Below are 19606 nucleotides of genomic sequence, written 5' to 3'. Positions count from 1 at the left end.
TAAATTATGCATATGCTCTCTGAGGTTCAGGGTCCAAATCTCTGTTTAGCTGTAGACTTACTCGGTGTAAGGCCAAAACAATTCATAACTACATCTTTGGTACATCCATCTTCTGCCCTTGTCACATAAACCACGTTTGACTGCTGTTCTGGTATATTTCACAGATTAAGGGAACAGTTTAAAAACAAACCCTTCAAACAGAGGGAAATATGTGTTATTTTAGCTACTAACGCTCTGGAAGGCAACCCATTATGAGACTATGACAAGATCTTTAAATGCTTCCTGATTTCTTTTTCCTAAATGGCTGATATTAAGATTAGCATACCGATGAGGAACACTGTAAACATTTTACTTTCAAAAGTATTTTCTTAAATGTGTTTGTGCCTCAGAAATGCCACATGTTTGGACTCTGGAAAAATCCAACAAAATCTAGAGCATCAAACATCCCTGATGCATATTTTCAAGCATACACACACACACACACACACACACACACACACACACACACACACACACAAAAAAAAACACACTCCTAAATGCCATATGCCTTCTAGCAGTGATAAGGCAGAGATTTACTGTGAAAGTTTTTTTCTTGGAGTTAATCATTTTTGGGGGAAAAGTTTTATAGGCTGACTGAAAAGCTTCCACAGAATTGGTAATGTTATGTAATGTTAAACATTATCAATATATCTGCACTGAAAATATCAGTCTGATAAGAACAACATTTTAACTGAATTGAGCTGAATAATGACACTAACTTTGCAGCATTGACCCTCATTTAATTGAATCAGCACTGAACTAAATAGAGCTAAAAACTGACACTATTGTCTTCTGTATAGCTGCTTTACATCTGCAATTTAATTTGTTTCATAATTGTTGAATTTTACATTAAGACTGTTTTTTTTCTGTTTATTAATGCGAAGCTGTCTTGAAACGATCTGTATTGAATAAAGCACTGTATAAATCAGTGTGACTTGACCTGACATGTCAGCATCTGCTCTTCTCCTCAACAAACAAATGCATCCATCTAGAGACACATGCGAACACCCTCTGTCTCCAGATCCATTATCATCCTCAAATTGCTAGTGTTTACTAAGTTAAACATCACTATTACTAAACTGCTTAAACTTATAGCTCCTGATTAGGGGTGTGCAACATTTATCGTCTACAATAATATTGTAATTGTTGTTTTAACAATGTGCAAGCTGACATTATCGAGTATGCCATGCACTTTGGGAAAAAAAAAAAAAAAAAAAAAAAAACATTGAGTCCAAAAGCATTCACTGCATAATTACCCTATTGTAAATTATTAAAATGAATAATTAAACTATTGAACATTGAGTCCAAAAAATAAGCTAATATAATAATATATATATATAATATATATATATATATATATATATATATATATATATATATATGGAATATTATATACTATATATATACTTAAAATTAATTTAAAATACATTTATTTTATATCAAGTATACTACAAAAACATTTACATATTTATGCACTTAATAAAATATCTTGCAGTTGAACTTTTAGTATAAACTGGTATGCTTAAACTCTGCTAAATTGGAACAGCTAAGTTTGTATGTAATGCACTTTAATAGTGCAGAAGTAGTGCTAAAGTAGAACTTAATATGTACTAAAGTATATTTGTTTGCTATAGTGGAACTATTGCAAGTATACTTGAGGGTAAACTTTAGGAACAGTTAAGTTTTTTTTTTGTAGACTTTTGTTATTTAAATATATTTTTAAAGAATGATATTATTTAGATATATTAAAACATATTTTAGGCTTTATATTAAGAAATGTGCATTGTGCATAAGTGATATAGCCTATTCCAAAAAAAGTTAAAGTCCAAATAAAGGAACGTCAGCTTCATCAACTGCAAATGTAAAAGAGAAAGTTTAGAATGTATATACTCCAAGTATCAAGCAGTGATTATTTTTGTACTTGTATTATTAGTGTTTAATGAAGCAGTGATTGGCTAGAACTGATAGAGAGGAAAGTGTGATTAGTAATATGCGAGTGTAAAAGAGAAAGGGGGCTACATGGATACATGAATACTGCTCCCGCTGATCGCTTGGACTGATCGTCTTCATATTTTTAACTAGGTGCTGCTTTCATCTGAGTTCTAAAAAAAAAAAAAAAACAAAGTACTTTTAAAATTACATTACTTCTCCTGTGTCATTAAATGGTGGTTGAAATCACAATGCTGCGTGAACTCTGCAATCCCGCCCCAGAAAGTTCCAGAACTTTGCAGTACACCTGCCAAAGGTTTGCCATTTTTTTTAGAACTTTATTAGATCCTGGTTCCTGTGCCCGAGTACTACAAGTGCAGGTGTTGTGGAAATTTAGATTTCCTATTTAATTCAGCTCTTCAGTCCCCATGTTGAGAGGCTTGCATTAAATTAAGGAGGCACTGTTCTGTGTAAATGTGATGCTTTACTGTAGTTCTAGACTAAATTTATTAATTTGCCTTAAAAAAAACAACTTTTTTAAAAATAAATTTAAATTATTAATTAATGTTGTTTGATTAATATTTATAGTTAAATTTAAATTTGGAATGGGAAAAACAGTAACTAAATGTTAAATAGATAACACCGATATCCTTGTAAAATGACTTTAGATAAATATCACACATTGCTTAAGTAAGAGTGTTGAACTTACTTCTCCTGTTTCTAAAAGGTTTGTTTTAGCTGGGCCCTCTAAAGCCTGAGGCTTATTCAACTAACAAAACTATCAGATACATAACACATCAAACAATCAAGCCCACTCCAGATTGTAATAAGTAACTTACTTTTAAAAGTAACTTTCCCCAGCACTACTCAAAACATTGTACAACAATGCCTTGACCACTACTAACAACACAGTCACTGTATACCAAAGCACAAGTACCACTCACATTTTCTTCAGAAAACATTATTCTTCTCACTTTACCTCTCAGTTTGTTCTAGAAATTCTAGATATTTTCTGAAGTCAGTGGAAAACCACTATATGTCTATCTGTCTGTTGAAGGTCTCAACAGTGTCTCAATCAGTGCTGGGATTTGCCACAAAACAACTCATTTAATGGCTGAACGATAGGTGCCAGAAATCAAAACAGCCATGAGCTGTGAAAAGCCAAACATACAGGAGTAACCAGAGAAGCTGACGTGAGAAAAAATGAGAGATGCACAACTTGTCAGCCAGGCAGGGGAAAAGAGAGAGAGGGATTGTTCCTGGGGGGCGAAGGGGAATGTGTGTTTTGCCGGAATGTTTTGACATTCCCAGCGATGAGCCAGACCACTTAGTCTTTGTTCTCCTGGGTGATCTTTATCATTGCCAGTTGTTTGCAGAGTTCCTCAAACTTGGAGTTGGATTTAAATGGCATGTGACATCCAGAGAGAGAAGCAAAGATAATAAATATGAAGTATTGTAATGAAAACAACAGAAAAAATGGCAATTGGAATTCTAAAGAGTTCCTCTTAAAAATAAAGGTTCTTTATTGGCTTCGATGGTTCCATGAAGAACCTTTAACATCTATGCAACCTTTCCATTCCACAAAAGGTTCTTCATAGTGAAAGGTTCTTTAGACTACTAAAACGTTCTTCACATTGTGAAAAACTAAGGTTCTTTTAAGAACTGTCCATTAAAAGATTCTTTAGGGAACCAACAATTGGTTCTTTTATGGCATCGTTATGAAAACCTGTTTTTGACATGAAAATGATGTGAGAGCTAATTCAGTACAATGTATAATGACACTGTTATTTTCTGTAGAGCTGCTTTCCATTCAGCTGAAATTGTTTATGAATTAAAAAAAAAAAATCACTATTGCTAAATTGCTCAATTATAGTTTTTAGATATGCTAACAGTTAGCTTAGAGCATCATACAGCAATGACCAGCAACACCAACACTATAGCCACTGTATAGCAAAGTACTGTTTTGCACAAACAAGTTTCTTCTTTAGAAAATGTCAGAGTCTCATTCTCTCTGTAATTCTTGTGACATCTCAGTTTTCTGGTATAAACTGTTCACTGAAAGGTTTTTTTGGGGAATCAAAAATGCTGCTTCTGTGGCATCATTGTGAAAACCTCCTTTTGGAACCTTTATAGGCGTACTTAAGAGTGTAAGAGTGAGAGATCATTTGGAGCATGTAAACACAAAAAGTATGTTTGGCATCTTTGCAACACCTTAAACAACCCAAAACAGCAACTATTCCAGAGTTCCCCATCTGAAGTCTTTAAACCAAACTACAAATTGTCTGATAAAAAAAAAAAAAAAAAAAACACTCAACTGGGTGACCGCGCAACCACATAATTCAAACAATGTGATTGCTCGAGCCAGTGTTGTTCCGATGAGATTGGCAGCGGATGGTGGCCAGCTTGCATTTGGGGTGATGTCTTTTGGTGAGGTTTAGCAAAGGAATGCCACACTCCTTCGATGAATAACAAGATCAGGCAAACTATGCAAGCCATGTATAAACAGACTGTATTACAAACAAAACAATCAGCTGGTGGTTATTGAAATATGGATTTCCAAACAAAGGAAGAGTCAAAGTGTCGAAACCGTGCTGTTTAAAGAAATGTCTCCTTGGAAGTGAGGAAAAGACATGTCTGGCATCCTTCCATTGTCTTATGGGTAGTCAGAGAGCATATCCATTTCATCAGATTCATCTGATGGCAACGCTGCTTGTTTTAAAACAAAGCTGTAATGAAGAAATGTCTACTCCGACTGGCATTTTGGGGTTGGATTCATGCAATGTTGGTTTACGACTGCAAAACAGCATTTCTCATAATGATGGAAAATTGCACCTATGTTCTAGTAGGAGTTCAAAAAAGTCGTTTATTATTATTATTATTATTATTATTATTATTATTATTTTATATAAAATCAAAAAGGCATAGAGAACTATGGCATATTTGGTATCTACGTTCTTGGCATGACCCTAGATTAAGACTAGCCTCATGACAATAGTTCAAAATGTATTAGCATTCCTTAAGATTTGGAACAGAGGTGGCACTGTTCCAAAACTTTTGAGTACCTTTAGGTCATGATGCCAATGAGACATTTTGAGTTTCTTAACGAGTCGCCAATGTGTTCAGAGAATACAGCATTTTATGACCAAGTTCAAAATGTTTGATGCACAAAAGGGCCGACATGGGGAAATTGGGTATTGTTCAACCCAGTATGTTGCACCACAACTAAAGAGGCCAGTCTTGTGATTTTCATGCATCTATGGGGTTATTTAATGTATGTTATATTTGCAGCAGCAATATTCTTACATGCTCACATCAGCATGTTATGTATGTATTGGCAGTAGCAAGTCTCGGTACTTGCTCTGCCACAGCAGCAGCAGCATAGCAGATCTGTTCCACCAAGACCAAATACATTAACACTGTCATGTACATTAACATGCCAATCCCTTTGTGAGTTGTCATTACAGAAATATATTTACTGACATATTGCTCAAGACTTACTGATATACAAATTGTAATTAAACTTTATTTGGACTACATATCTCAAAATTAAGCCTAACATGTGTTTTAATGTCACTGTTGATGAGGATTGTATATTCTTTGAATAATATTGGTCTTTAAATGCAATATATTTAAAGTGTACCTGAAGTATACCTGCAAAAGTTCCCCTTTATCTCAATAAATATACAGTACTTCAGTATATTTTAGTTGGACTTCAGCACTGTTTTCTTACAAATAAAGTGCATTAAGCACAACATTTAAAATTGTTCCAGTTTAGCAGACTTTAAGTATGCAGGTGCATCTTTTTTTGTAACTTATTGTAACTTAATTTATTCAAGATTCATTACATGTAAATCAAGTGTTTTTTTTTTTTTTTTTTTTTTTAAGTGAAACTGTCATATATTTTAGAAAGTCAAAAATCCAGTATCTTAAAACATCAGATAAAGGATTTGGAAAGTTCAAGTTATTTAAAGTATGTTCATTTATGCACTCAATACTTGGTTGGAGCTCTTTTAGCACAAATTACAGCATCAGTGAAGTGTGGCATGGAGGCGATCAGCCTGTGGCACCTGCTGAGGCACTATTGAACCTTCAGCTCGTCTGTATTGTTGGATCGACTGTTTCTCATCTTTCTCTTGAAAATATCCCATAGATTCCATATGGGGTTCAGGTCAGGCATGTTGGCTGGCCAATCAAGCACAGTGATATCACGGTCAGAAAACCACTTGGAAGTAGTTTTGGCACTGTGGGCAGGTGCTAAGTCCTGCTGGAAAAGGAAATCAGCATTCCCATAAAGCTTGTCAGCAGATGAAAGCATAAAGTGCTCCAAAATCTCCTGTTAAATGGCTGCATTGACTTTGGACTTGATAAAACACAATAGACCAACACCAGCAGACTTCACTGCACCCAAAATCATCAATGACTTAGGAAACCTTACACTGGACCTCAAGCAGCTTAGATTCTGTGCCTCTCCAGTCTTCCTCCAGACTCCAGACCTTGATTTCCAAATGAAATGCAAAATTTACTTTTATCTGAAAAGAGGACTTTGGACCACTGAGCAACAGTCAGGTTCTTTTTCTCCTTAGCACAGGTAAGATGCTTCTGATGTTGTTTTTCCTATTTCAAAAGTGGCTTGGTAGTCCTTTTCCTGAAGATGTCTGAGCGTGGTTACTTTTGATGCACTGACTCTAGCTTCAGTCCGCTCCTTATGAAGCTCTAGTAAGTTTTTTGTTAGGTTTCCCCAAGTGTTTGAATTGTTTTTGATTTTGAGTTTTTTCATGTTGTTTGTGCACCCGTTCCTACCCAATTTCTTCCTTCAGGTCAACTTTGCATTTAATATGCTTTGATACAGCACTCTGTGAACAGCCACCCCTTTTTTAGTAATGACCTTCTGTGACTTACCCTCTTTGTGGAGGGTGTCAATGACTGTCTTCTGGACCATTGCCAAGTCAGCAGTCTTCCCCATTATTGTGGTTTCAAAGCACGAGAGATGCCCAGAATTTATACTGTAGAGATGGTAATTTAATGAAACTAATCATCAAAAAAAAAAAAACCTTAAAATTTTACTTTACATGTAACGAATCTAGAATATATGAACGTTTCACTATTTGAAATGCTACAAAACAAGACCTTCTTTACGATATTCTAATTTTCTGAGGTGCACCTGTACCTGTTTAGTACATAAAAAGTAAAATTGCAAGGCATTTGTATTAAGCACATAAATATGTAAATGTATTTGTAGTACACTTTGCATGAAATAAATGTATTTCAAATACATTTTAGTATATTTATTTCTCACTAGGGACATATCATCAGAATGCAAGTTATTGGTTACTACCCACTAACTGGCTACACCTCACTGACAATGAATTCTAGATATTCCATATTCTCCCTCACCATACAGCTCTTTGTCATGAAATAAGATTAATAATACACCTTCAGCAGTAAAAAAAAATAAAAAAATAAATAAATAAATAATTAAAAATAAAACAGTTTTCTTCTCATGGTTGACCTACCTCGCTTACATGTGGTGTCAGCCATATTGACTCAAGTGCTATCCACAAGCTTTACCCACAGTACATTTCTCAGTGCCAAAGGGGCGTAAGTGCAGTTACGCCCTTTTTGCACCACCTGGCTTAGTATATTCAGTGTTAAGTCTTTTGGTTTCTAATGAATAACTCCAAAATTATTAAGAAGTCACTTATGTCCTTTGGGTAGTAGAAAGAGCTCATCAAAAGACCTTTCATATATCACCAAAATTTATTTATTTATATATTTTGTTAGTTTCCATGCCATATATGTTTAAATAAAATATCTCATCAATAGTGCCTCCTTCCGGAGCTCCTCCGTGGGACTCAAGACCGGTGAGTGGTGTAGGTGTCACTCATTTTCAATTACCTTCACCGGCCTCGCTCCATTCCCATGGCTCTTGGCCGCGCCCCACTCTTCACACCTGGGTTATCTGTAATCACGTTTCACACTGCTCATACTATACCTGGGGTTAACTGTTAATCCTGGGTATTCGTTAACAGACGTTTCACACTGTACATTCCTAAACCCCAGGTTAACATTCTTATTTGCGGTGTCACTTTCACTGATTGGATGAACAGCAGGCAACCTGTTTACATGCTTACCGTCTTTTGACGTTTCTTACTTTTCTCTCACTGGCTGCTGTTTACAAGACACGCGCTTCCTGTTACTGATGTGACATAAGCCTCGCTGCTCAATTTCTGATTGGCTGTTCCTGTAGCATTGAAACACAGACAAAACTATAAATAAAATATAATAATATACAATATACAACATATAATATAATACGATCTAGTTAGATCTAAAATCAGATGAATTACTTGTATCATTGCTTTATGTCGTCTTATTGCCCAGCTCTGAAACTTACTCTATAGAACAACACTGAAGTATGTCATCCTGTAAAGCTGCTTTGAAACAAGCTTTACTCTCTTAAAAATAAAGGTGCTTCATGATGCCATAGATGAACCTTTTTGGCTAAATGGTTCCATAAAGAACCTTTAACATCTGAAGAACCTTTCTTTCACGAGTTCGCACTAACTCGGTAGAGCAATTAGTAGCATATTTGGCATGCTGTCCGGAGGGAGGGCTCCGAGCTCAGGATAGAGCCTGAACCCAGAGAACTGCCCCCCCCCATCCCAAGAATGGGATGAAATTAGATTAAGAGTGAGGTGTTGGGGAGAGACGGGATGCTGAAAAAAACTGTTGTGGAAGAGAGGTAAGTTGGCTGTATATATTATATATATATTATATATATATATATATACCCGTATTGTGCTTGTTAAGGTGATTAGCTGACGAGCTCCAGCTGGGCCAGAATGATTGACTATCTGATCGTGCTCCTCCCGAACCTTGTTAATAAAACATAATTTTACGAGTTCAGACTAACATATAATATGATTGTTTTGTTAGTTTAATATTTGGCGTGCTGTCCAGAGGAAGGCCTCCGAGCTCAGGATAGAGCCTGAACCCAGAGAACTCCCCAAAAGAAGCTAATAGTATGAGACAGCAGCCCTACAGAAACTTGTGAGTAGCCCCCAAAAATATGCGTGCCATGAAGAAAAGTGGAGTGTGTGCGAAGGGCCAAAAGAGGAGCATGATGGGAGGCCAGGTGAGGGACTCTCACTGCGTACGAAGGGAGTGGGGACTCTGCTGCACCGGAAGGGAGAGCCCCTCTTGAAGCTGAATACATGGTGTGGTTTAAAGCGTCAGATGGAGGGCTCTCACTATGACTGAGCCGCGGCTCTGCTGCACCGGAAGGGGGAGCCCTGTCCGATGCTGAAGGCTCAAAACAACGGATAGATCTCACTCTGACCGAAGGGAGCCACAGCTCTGCTGAACCGGAAGGGAGAGCCCTGTCCGATGCTAAATAAGACCTGAAACTCAAAATAACAGATGGAGGGCAGTATCAAATTAAGTGGGGTGCTGCACTGGAACTATCAAGTGAGCAGAGCACTGTGGCAGCAGTATCAAATTAAGCAGGGCACTGCACCGACAGTATCAAACAAGCGGGGCACGGCGGTGGTAGTATCAAATGAGCGGGGCACTGCAGCGGCAGTATCAGATGAGCAGGACACTGCAGCGGTGGCAGTATCAGATGAGCAGGGCACTGCAGCGGCAGTATCAAATGAGCAGGGCACTGCAGCGGCGGCAGTATTAGATGAGCAGGGCACTGGAGCGGTAGCTTCAAATTTAATTTAGAGTTAGATGGGCTTTCTTTGTTTGAAAATTATTTGTCCTGATAGCTCTTGAAGGTGTCCGATTATCATCGATCAAGAGCTTGGCTCCGCTGCTGTGAGATTGCTATTTTGAGCTGCTGTAGTTGCTGCCCTGATTCGGAGTGGCTGGAAAATATTTATACAGTTATGCTTGGTTGGACGAGAGAAAGTTTGAGATGTTTTTAAAACCAAAAAACATGTGATGGGGTGGTTACAGGCATCGACAAAAAGAGGGTCACGAGGGGACGTAGACATAGGGTAGCCATATGCACCGCCCACATGGGGCACGGCCCTGCCAGGACCCCAATACCGCCCAAAACATACAGGTTTTGGCTGTCTGCACTGTGCAGGTGGAGTAATGGTCCTTGTGTGACATTCATGAGAGCTAATGAGAGAAGAGCAGACTGCTCCTTATGCTTTTCAAATCACTTTTGCTCCTACTTTGGTGTCATTTTTGATTGGTGTGCAGCGGTGCTTCAAGTCAAATGAATGAAAAAACACGTACGCATACATCACTTTGATTGTTCCCTGTAGATGTCACCTTCTCATGCGCAGCCCCACGATTGGTCGATTATGTACAATTCCTGCATGTTATTGGTCAAGCTACTTTGATGCTCTAGGCAGTACTAAAAAATCCCGGCAGGGACCTGGCGCCCCGCATGAATGGTGCACATGGCCACCCCACGCAGACAGAGCTTCTGAATTGGAGGGTAGGAAAAAAAGGGGCCTGATACAGTTGGATTGGTAACAGGAGTTTAAAAATGTAGCAAGGTGACCTCTTTTTCCTGATCTGATTTACTTTGAAATAGGAAATAGTTTTGCTGTCGAGCACAGAAAGGTCAGAGATGTTTTTTTTGTTTTGTTTTTTTTTCTTTTTAAATGTATTGGAGAGAAGGGTTGGAAGGAAGATAAGGAGGGGCCATAACCTTTTGTGAAGGCAGCCTCACACACGGATTAGCCTCTGGTGCTTAGGGAAGAACGAAGGAAGGGGTAGAAGGAAATGAGGGAGGAGGCCAGTAAGCTTGCGTTGCTGGCTGATGATGCACTGCTTTGATGTCTGCAGCAGGGGCTGCTGGCCCTTGATGGGGAAAAGGAGTAGAGGAAGGGTAAGAGTAATGTGACTGAGCTTGAGTGGCTAGTGGAGGCAGCCTCACACTAACGTCTGCTGCCAGAGTTAGAAGGAAGGGAGTGGGAAGGATAGGAGTTTAGGGAGCCATGCCAGTGGGCGACATTGCGTGTGGCATTGTAGCTGAAAATGCCATAATGATTGGTTGAGAAGAGAAGTGAGGCAACGCAGTGTGAGGAGCAGCCGACTCTGGGGCGCAGCCCAAACTTGCTGACAGTCTGCTGCGCCTTGTAGCACGAGGGGAGGCGGAACTTGATCTGGAAGACAATGTAATATTAAATGAAGCAGGGAGCTATGAGGAAGAGGAGTATGGGCTGCAATTGTCAGCAGAGGCAGCCTGACGTTTAAATCAGCCTCTGGGCTATTGTCTGCTATGGAAGCTGGAGGCTACTGAATTGATAAAAAGTGGTCATTAGAAACAGGAGGAAAAGCCTGAGATGTGTGGGCCTGAGTTGCAGGCGGAGACAGCCTCATGCTTCCTTCAGCTGCTGTAGGCCACAGTGAGGGAGTGGTTTTTTTTGACATCCTGAAGAGCCTGTGCAGCCTGTATGGCTAGCAGAGGCAGCCTCATGCTAGCGTCTGCTATGGGAGCTGGAAGCCGCTGAAAAAGGAAAAGGATTAGAAGTAACAGGAGGAAAAGACTGAGATGTGAGGGCATGTGTTGCAAGCATAAGCAGCTTTGCACTTGTTTCAGCTGCTGTAGTTGTAGTCCACGGGGCTTGTGATATTTGGGGAAAAATGCTGAAGAGCCTGTGCAGTCTGCACAGCTAGCAGAAGCAGCCTTACACTAGCGTGTGTTACAGGAGCTTGGAGACCACTGAAAAGAAAGAAGCAGGAGAAATTATGACTTTGACAACATTAAGAAGTGATAAAATGACAAAAAGACATGCTTTTCCTTTTAACCACACAAAAAAAAAAAAAAAAATTGGTAAGTATTGAAACAGCTAGCCAGCCAAGTCGCACCTCAGCTGGTAGAGACTTAGAGAGAGGTGCCTAGCAGTATGCACAACGCATGGAAAATAAGGATGCTAGTTACACTTGTTCAATAATAATAATTTTAATAGTTTCTTTATGATACCTTAGTTGTTAGTTTGCACTAGGGGTTGCACAGAGTAATCGACTAGTCGACTTCAATGCTCTGCCATGATGCTTCAAGCTTGACTTTGACTAGTCGCTGGTCCTATAGAGGGCGCAACAGGATAATAAATCTTTGAAGGACTTCCACATTTACGCTCCATTTCCAAACAGTTAAAATGACAAATAAATGTATACTCCGAAAGTTCCAAGACATGTGTGATTATATTACTGGATGCCTGAAATTGAACATTCTAAACAGCTCAAGTTAAAGTTAAGTTAAAATCCCTGTACTACTCTAATGCGCTGCTGCACTGTAACGCACACGCATAGGCTACAAACAGTAGCTTGTATGTCGCTCACAGAAACATTCAGCGCGGAAATGTATGGTCAACAATGTTCTGTGATTTCTCAAAATAGCTTAGAATCTGAAAAGTTCAAGCATATATTCTTAATAACTAAATCCCACAGCATCACTACTACTAGAAAGTTAGATGTAGAATTAATTCACATACGCAGTCGCTCTCACTAATGCATTCATGTAAAATGTAATCTTTACTGTGCTACTTTATCTATATCTGATCTAGAATGAGCAGAAATCTATGAGAAATAAAACAACCCAAAAGGCAAAAGAACTTATAAAAAAAGATCTGTTATAGGAGCAATAGATATGTGGGCAGCGCTGTGTCATATGTCATAGCTGGGCACAAGGAGTTTGTCACAGCTCCAGACTTATTTGTTCATCACTGACTAGTCGACTTCGACTCAACTTTAAATCACATAAAATTTGACTTTGAAAAAAAAAAAAAAATTCATTCAACCCCTATTTTGCACCTATAATTGTTAATTATTTAGGTACACTGTTGAACTTATTTTCTCGAAAATCTATCTTTTTTCATCTTATCTGTCTATCAGAGTACAATGTGTGATTTAATATACAGGTAAAATGCTAGTGAAAATTAATACAGAAAATGTGAGTAATTTCATTGTGTGTTCTACACAGTTTTGTGTCATGGTAAAGAAAAAAAAAGACAAATATCCATAGTGTTATCATGTCATTTAAAAACTTAACAAACAACCTACCTTTAGCGTCTTTACTTAAAAACTTGATTTGCAACACGGCTTGCGCCACTTGCGGAGGCAGCCTCGCGCTAGCAACTGTTGAAGTGAAAAGTTGAGCCGAAGCGGGAAGAGAGTGAGGTTTTGCTGCAGTGAGAACTGTGGCACGGCGAAGGCTCATTTGAGGCTTGCCTCTGTGACCCAGAGCTCTGGGAGAGCGGGTCTTGTACGCAAGAATGGTTAATCTGAATAAATCAGCATTTGCTTCAGGCTTAACACTATCCACTTTCCGATCAAATGATATATTGGCATGGCCGAATGATACGAGGATGTCAGGGAAGAAGTTGGAAGTCTCGCCGGTGGAGGCGAGGCGAGGTTGTAGAGGGCATGTGGCTGGTCGAGCAGGGTGGTGGTTGCGATGAAGCTTGGTGCTCTGCGGCAGTGACTGGCGGAAAAGGAGTGAGCCTAGAGCTAGCAGGTTGCGATCCCCAAAATCCCCAGTACGGGTTTTGTCGTTTGTATGGAAAAAGCTAAGTCTATGATATTATGGCCAAAGGAGCAAAACCAAATTCTGGAAAACTGTCGTGGAAGAGAAGTAAGTTGGCTGTATATATATACCCGTATTGTGCTTGTAAATGTGATTAGCTGACGAGCTCCAGCTGGGCCAGACTGATTGATTTTCTGATCGTGCTCCTCCCGAACCTTGTTAATAAAACATCATGTTTCAAAAAAGCTTTTTTTGTGGTGAAAGATGGTTCTTCAGATTATATAAAGGTAAGAAAGACATGGTTCTTTAAAGAACCTTTGACTGAATTGTTCTTTGTGGAACCAAAAATGGTTCTTCTGTGGCATCGCTGTGAAGAACCTTTTAAGCACCCTTATTTTTAAAAGTGTACTTTAAAAGACTTGACTTAGACTATTTCCTATTTGCAAATATATATATAATTTATTTATTTATTTATTTATTTATTTTTCTAGATTTCATGCAAATAGCCTCTGCCTAATAATAATAACTAAACAGAGCCTGTTATACTACATATAGACAGTCAAACATAGTGAATTAGTCAGGATCGGTCTTCTCAATGACCCAAATGTTCATGCCAGCTGATGGTGGGCTGTTTCTCCCTGTGATTAGCAGTGGAGCCAGGGCTATTTAGCGTACATTGTGCTGGGTGGTCTGAGAAAATGCTGAGCAGCAGAATTAATGTGTTTTGTATTTGCCAAACGGAACTCCGTCATTAGAGGAAGTGGGAGTCCCATTTAAGCTGCTATTAGCTGTAATGGATGTTTTTTGTTGTTATTTTTTTTTATTATTATTTTCTTTCTTGTGCACGCAATTTTCCTAACTTAACAGAATCCACTGGAATCCCTGAGCTCCTGCCTGCATGTTTTTTTGTGGTCTGAGGCTCATAAACAAGAACTCCAGAAACACTCTTTCAGGGACACATTGATTTTGTCAAGGTGATTTTTGTTAATGATTTTGTCTCATGATTTTGTCGTCATGTCTATGTTGCCTAAACCCAAAGTTATTTTGTTTTACAGTTACAAAGGAACTTAAATCAGAGACTAGGACACACATTGAAACAGGTTTTTTTCTCATGTCCACCCCTTCCTCTGTTCTAGGTTCACTCTGTATGCCATGGACAGCCGTGGTAGTCGGTCGGATGCAACTTTTGTGACCGTTCGCACGTCATGTCCGATGGTGGATGACAGCAAAGCAGAAGGTACATTGCCATTCTCCTTCACTCCATTCACACGAGTGAATGAACAGAGTGAGCGGCGCACTAGTGAAATGTCATCTTCACACCCATCTGAGGTGGCAGCTCCTCATGTCCTGCCTGTTTACGATTACGTCATCCATAGCGGCTAGACCATTTTACTCGAACAGAATTCACAGGTGTGGCAGCAGTATGAATCACAGGAAAGTACAGCACTCAAAATCCATTTCAAGGCAAAAGTAAGATTACAGAAAGTTCACTCAGAGGAAAGGAAAATTTGGAATTACCATACAAGTCATAAAAAGTGGGAATTACCATACAAGTCATAATGTGATGTGATGTGATAAGAAACAATTTATACATATTAGGAAATCTGATCTTTGGTTCTCATTCTCTTGTGAAAAAGAAGTGTGCTTAATTATATTAAATGTGCACTTACAGTACAGTATACTAAAAGTATATTTTAAATAGCTAAATGTATATGTAAATACATGACATAGAAGTTTTAATAAAAATTATATAAGTGTATTTTAGTTTACCATAAATGCTTGTCAGCAGTACACTTCAATATTTCAAACACAATAGAAGTGATTATTACATGACATTTAATTATGTACTCAAGTCCAACTTAAGTAGGATTAATATAAACTAGAATACACTTTAATTTAATTGAGTTTAACATTGTCCAAAAACATTAGATTTAGTTCACACTTATTTTTTAGCATATCATTTCCCTAATAACTATTTTTTTTTAAGTATGCTAAAGTGTACTACTTTTTCAGAAGGCTCCACAAAAAAAGAAAAAAAGAAAGCTTGTTCTTTGAAAACAGAAACAGTTCAGATTTCAGATGTCAGATCTACTTTCTCCTTAAACAGAGATCGCAGACAAAGTGTACAACCTCTATAATGGCTACACCAGCGGAAAGGAGCAACAGACAGCCTACAACACCCTGATGGAAATTTCACCCCCGCTGCTGTATCGTGTACAGCATCACTACAATTAACAGTATGAGAATTTTGGAGGTTTGGAGTGTTGGTGAGTGAGGATGAGCTTGGCCCCAGGTGAGGAAGACATAGCCAAACAAAGCAATGTTCATGATGATAACACTGCAATACTTTGTCAGTCCTTTGCTTTCTTTCACACGTTTTACTTATTTCTTTAATAAAAGCTAATAAGCATTTTAATCAAATAGAAACAAAAAAAAGCCTTCATTTTTAACCCTTCCTCACCATTTTTATTTATTTATTACAGCCTCTGCCAGCATTTTTGATCTTTTTTCACAAAAGTGTCATGGCCCCCAGAATGTTTTCTTTATAGATATCTGAATATGCAGTGTGTCAAAAGAATAAACAGAGCCTCTGTTTTAAACCAAAAACATGCATACATAAATATTCTTACTTCATGTCTTTAGTTTTTATTAAATCCAAGACACAGGGGTTAATCCAACTCAAGAACAAGGAACAACACATGAACACTTAATAGACCTGACAAACACAGACTGAACAGACTCGCACTTAAGTGCACAACTTAATTTGGGAACAACAAGACACACCTGGAATCAAATAAAACAATTAACATGGGAAAGCTAGGTCAGGGCAGGCACATGGAGAGGGAAAAACACACAGATACATGTCCACAACCCTGACAGGGTTAATTTCATAAAAAAGTAAATCAATAAATAAATAAATAAGCAAGAAAAACTATTTTGAAGGAAAAGCAGAGAAAATGGTGTTTTGGACTAGACTACATCCGGATCGAATTCAGAATGATGAGCAAAACACAGATGGAGTTGACCACTTCCATCAACACCCCCCAAAGCCTGCAAAGCTTAAACTACTTCATTCAGTAAAGTTAGGCAGTTTAGATTTAGATGCTGTTTAATAATCACATTATCTTACATGCACCTGCTTACATATGCAATCACATGTTTCTGTTTCTTCCCTTCTTCCCAGGGATTCAATACTCTTTCAGAAAATGTGTAATAGCACAACCTCCCATATAACAGTGAAAACACGGAAAGCTGGAAAATTCCGTCAATGGCAGGGAGAGTGTTCAAAAAAACAAGTTTGGTACTGTAGGATTTAAATTATAAACCAATATGCATTTTAAATACATATACATTAATACTGAACTGCCCCCCCCCCCTTTTCCAACCCCTGAAAAACAGCCCCATACCATTATCCCTCCTCCACCAAACTTTGCCACAATGCAGTCAGACAGGTAACATTCTCCTGGGATGTGCCAAACCTGGACTTGGCCATCAGACTGCCAAACAGAGAAGCATGATTGATCACTTTACAGAACAGGTTTCCACTGCTCCAGAGTCCAGTATCCTTTTGCTTTACTCCACTCCATCACACGCTTGGCATTGTACTTGGAGATGTGAGGCTTGCATGCAGTTGCTTGGCCATGGAAACCCACGCCATGGAGCTTCTGCCTGCTGATATTAATGTCAGTGGAAGTTTGGAAATCTTCATCTATGCAATCAACAGAGTGCTAGGCTGGCAGCTTTTATCCACCATGTGTCTCTGCACTCGGTGACCCGCTCTGTAACTTTATGTGGTCTTCTGCTTCTTGGCTGAGCTGCTACTTTTTCTAAAGTGTTATTTTCCAATAATACCACTTACAGTTCACCTTTCTGTATAGTTGGTTTATTGTAAAGTTGACATCCTGTCACAGTACCACACTTGAAATCAATGAGCTTTTCAGAACCACCTTTTTTCCTCACAAATGTTTGCAAATACAGACTGAATGGTCTGCTTGAAACACCTGATTTCAATAATTAAGATGTTGTCCCAATTATTTTGTCCATATGGTGTAAATGTTGCTTTCAATACCACTTGGGGAAAAACCAAAAAATAAACATAACACTTTCTCCCAATTTTTTTTTTTTTTTTTAACCCAATCAAGTAGGACTCTTTAAATGTAAATGTATAATTATTTCAATTGTCTTTGAAATACTGCTGGAAGTCAACTTACTGTGATGTATTTTTATTGTACATTCAGTGTTGCTTGAGAATATGAAGGTTTTTATGAAAGTTCTAGGCATAACACAAAGAGGAAGTGTACACAGACCCTTCCACTGGCCCCTGGTTTAGCTCTGCTTGGCTGGGGCTATCAGAAGGTTGCCATCCTAAACTCTCTGTGAATGTTTGTGTAATCTGTTTTCTGGCAGAACTAGCAGGGGAATGAAACAGAGACAACCAATTACAGCTCATTTTCCCTTTTTGGAAGGATCTGCTGAGCTTTGTGGATTTGAATGAAGGTTTTGAATTGGGATTATATTGTTTATTTTTTGTGAAGTAAGTATTTGTTTTTGGATTAAGGCAAATGTTTAAAGAAAATTCTTTCAAAACAACTTTGTATCATATTGTGAGTTTGAAGATAAAAAGGAAATGTAATTGTAGAGCAGACACAATTTTATACTGAATGTGTGCATTGTGTTGTTTTATACTTTTTACCTTTTTTCATTGCTGTTATTGTAAGATATAAATATTTTTAATATAAACTATGAGCATTTTTCCAAAGGAAAAAGTAGAAAAATATATTCTAATGATGAAGTCAAGATGGCTTTTTACAGATTTTTTTTTTCTCTCCATCTAAAAATGTCAAATGACGTCAGATAAAAAGTAATATATTTTCTTGACACTTTAAAAACAAGTTTACATCCCATTAATTACCCCCTCCCAAAAAAAACTTTAATAATTTTTAATAATTGTTATTCAAAAATTAAAAAAATGGTTATCAGTATGAACAACATTATTATATATTGCACCTAAGTTTGAAAACTACACAGCACGCTTTTATCATCCACACTAACAGCTCTCTTTCTGGTCACAACAGGAAGGCCCATTTGATCTTAAGACGAATGGATCGGATCAGTCTGTTCTGTCGCTCACTGCTCCGCAGTGGCTTCATCCAAAGCCGAACAGAGAGTATGCCGTACATGCTGTGTCGCAGTGATGACACGAGACCAGGCGGCACTTTATGGCACAGTTCACTTCACGAAACCCAGCTTGCCTGCCTGGAGAAAGTCATATCAGTGCAACGCAACATATACGGAAAGTCAAAATTACGATGAGACAGGAGACGTTTGGACTCGACCTTCTCTCTTTATGGTCTCCAGCTTGGCTGTTCTTTTTCTAAATCCAAATGACTTTGAGACTGTGAGAGGAGATTTTGTTGTTTCTTCCTTTTTATTTTCTTCTTTTTTCTTTCTTTTCACTCCTTTTCCAAATACAGAAAGCCTCGGATAGGGGATATATATATTCTTTTCACTCCTTTTCCAAATACAGAAAGCCTCGTATATATAGTATATATATATATATCGGATATATAATATATTATTATTCTTTTCCAAATACAGAAAGCCTCGGATAGGGGATATATATAAGTTTTGGTCTAAAGACTGAACTACTGAAGGACTATTTACGAATGTAAGAATTTAACTGCATGGTGCTGCAGAACTCCAAACCAGGTTCCCTGATACTCATTTTGCAAACATATCTCTTGGAATACCTAGCCAAGCAAGACAAGGACATGATCTCTCTGTGGTTTTCCTTCTTTTCTATTCAACCTTTTTCGACATCAATTCTATTAATCTGTTTTATAGTTTTGCCACAGTTAATTGAGAAAACTATTTAAGAATATTGTCAGGGTCACAGTAAATGCTTCTGAGAACAAGTATAGTCCTGTCACGCATATAATCTTTAGCCAGAAGAATGTTCCTTTTACAGTGTCCAAAGAAATGAAAGGGGGTATTGCTGGCCAATGAGACCAATAGATTTCCTCAAAGTGAATAATCTAATGTATTTGGCAAAGGATTATGGTACAAAAGAAAGCATTGTGCAGAGCCCTTCTGTAAATGATTGTCTGGGAACAAAGTGTTGTTAAAAATTCAGTGGGAACTGATCAAACG

General features: G+C 38.1%; 1 protein-coding gene across 1 annotated transcript in view; it reads left to right on the top strand.

Moving 5' to 3' along the window:
* The window catches only part of LOC109081198 (astrotactin-2-like), a 418824-nt gene extending 399890 nt beyond the window's left edge, over window positions 1–18934 (top strand). Inside the window, 4 exon segments of the mRNA XM_042723440.1 lie at window positions 14593–14693; window positions 15564–15722; window positions 15725–15749; window positions 18532–18934. Coding sequence (XP_042579374.1) covers window positions 14593–14693; window positions 15564–15722; window positions 15725–15749; window positions 18532–18769 — 523 coding nt within the window. The 3' untranslated portion in view covers window positions 18770–18934.
* Window positions 18935–19606: the final 672 nt, after the last annotated feature.

The sequence above is a fragment of the Cyprinus carpio genome, chromosome B5, assembly GCF_018340385.1.
Source record: "Cyprinus carpio isolate SPL01 chromosome B5, ASM1834038v1, whole genome shotgun sequence".
NCBI lineage: Eukaryota > Metazoa > Chordata > Actinopteri > Cypriniformes > Cyprinidae > Cyprinus > Cyprinus carpio.
Note: the sequence above shows the minus strand (reverse complement) of the source record. Positions and strands in the feature narration are given on the sequence as shown.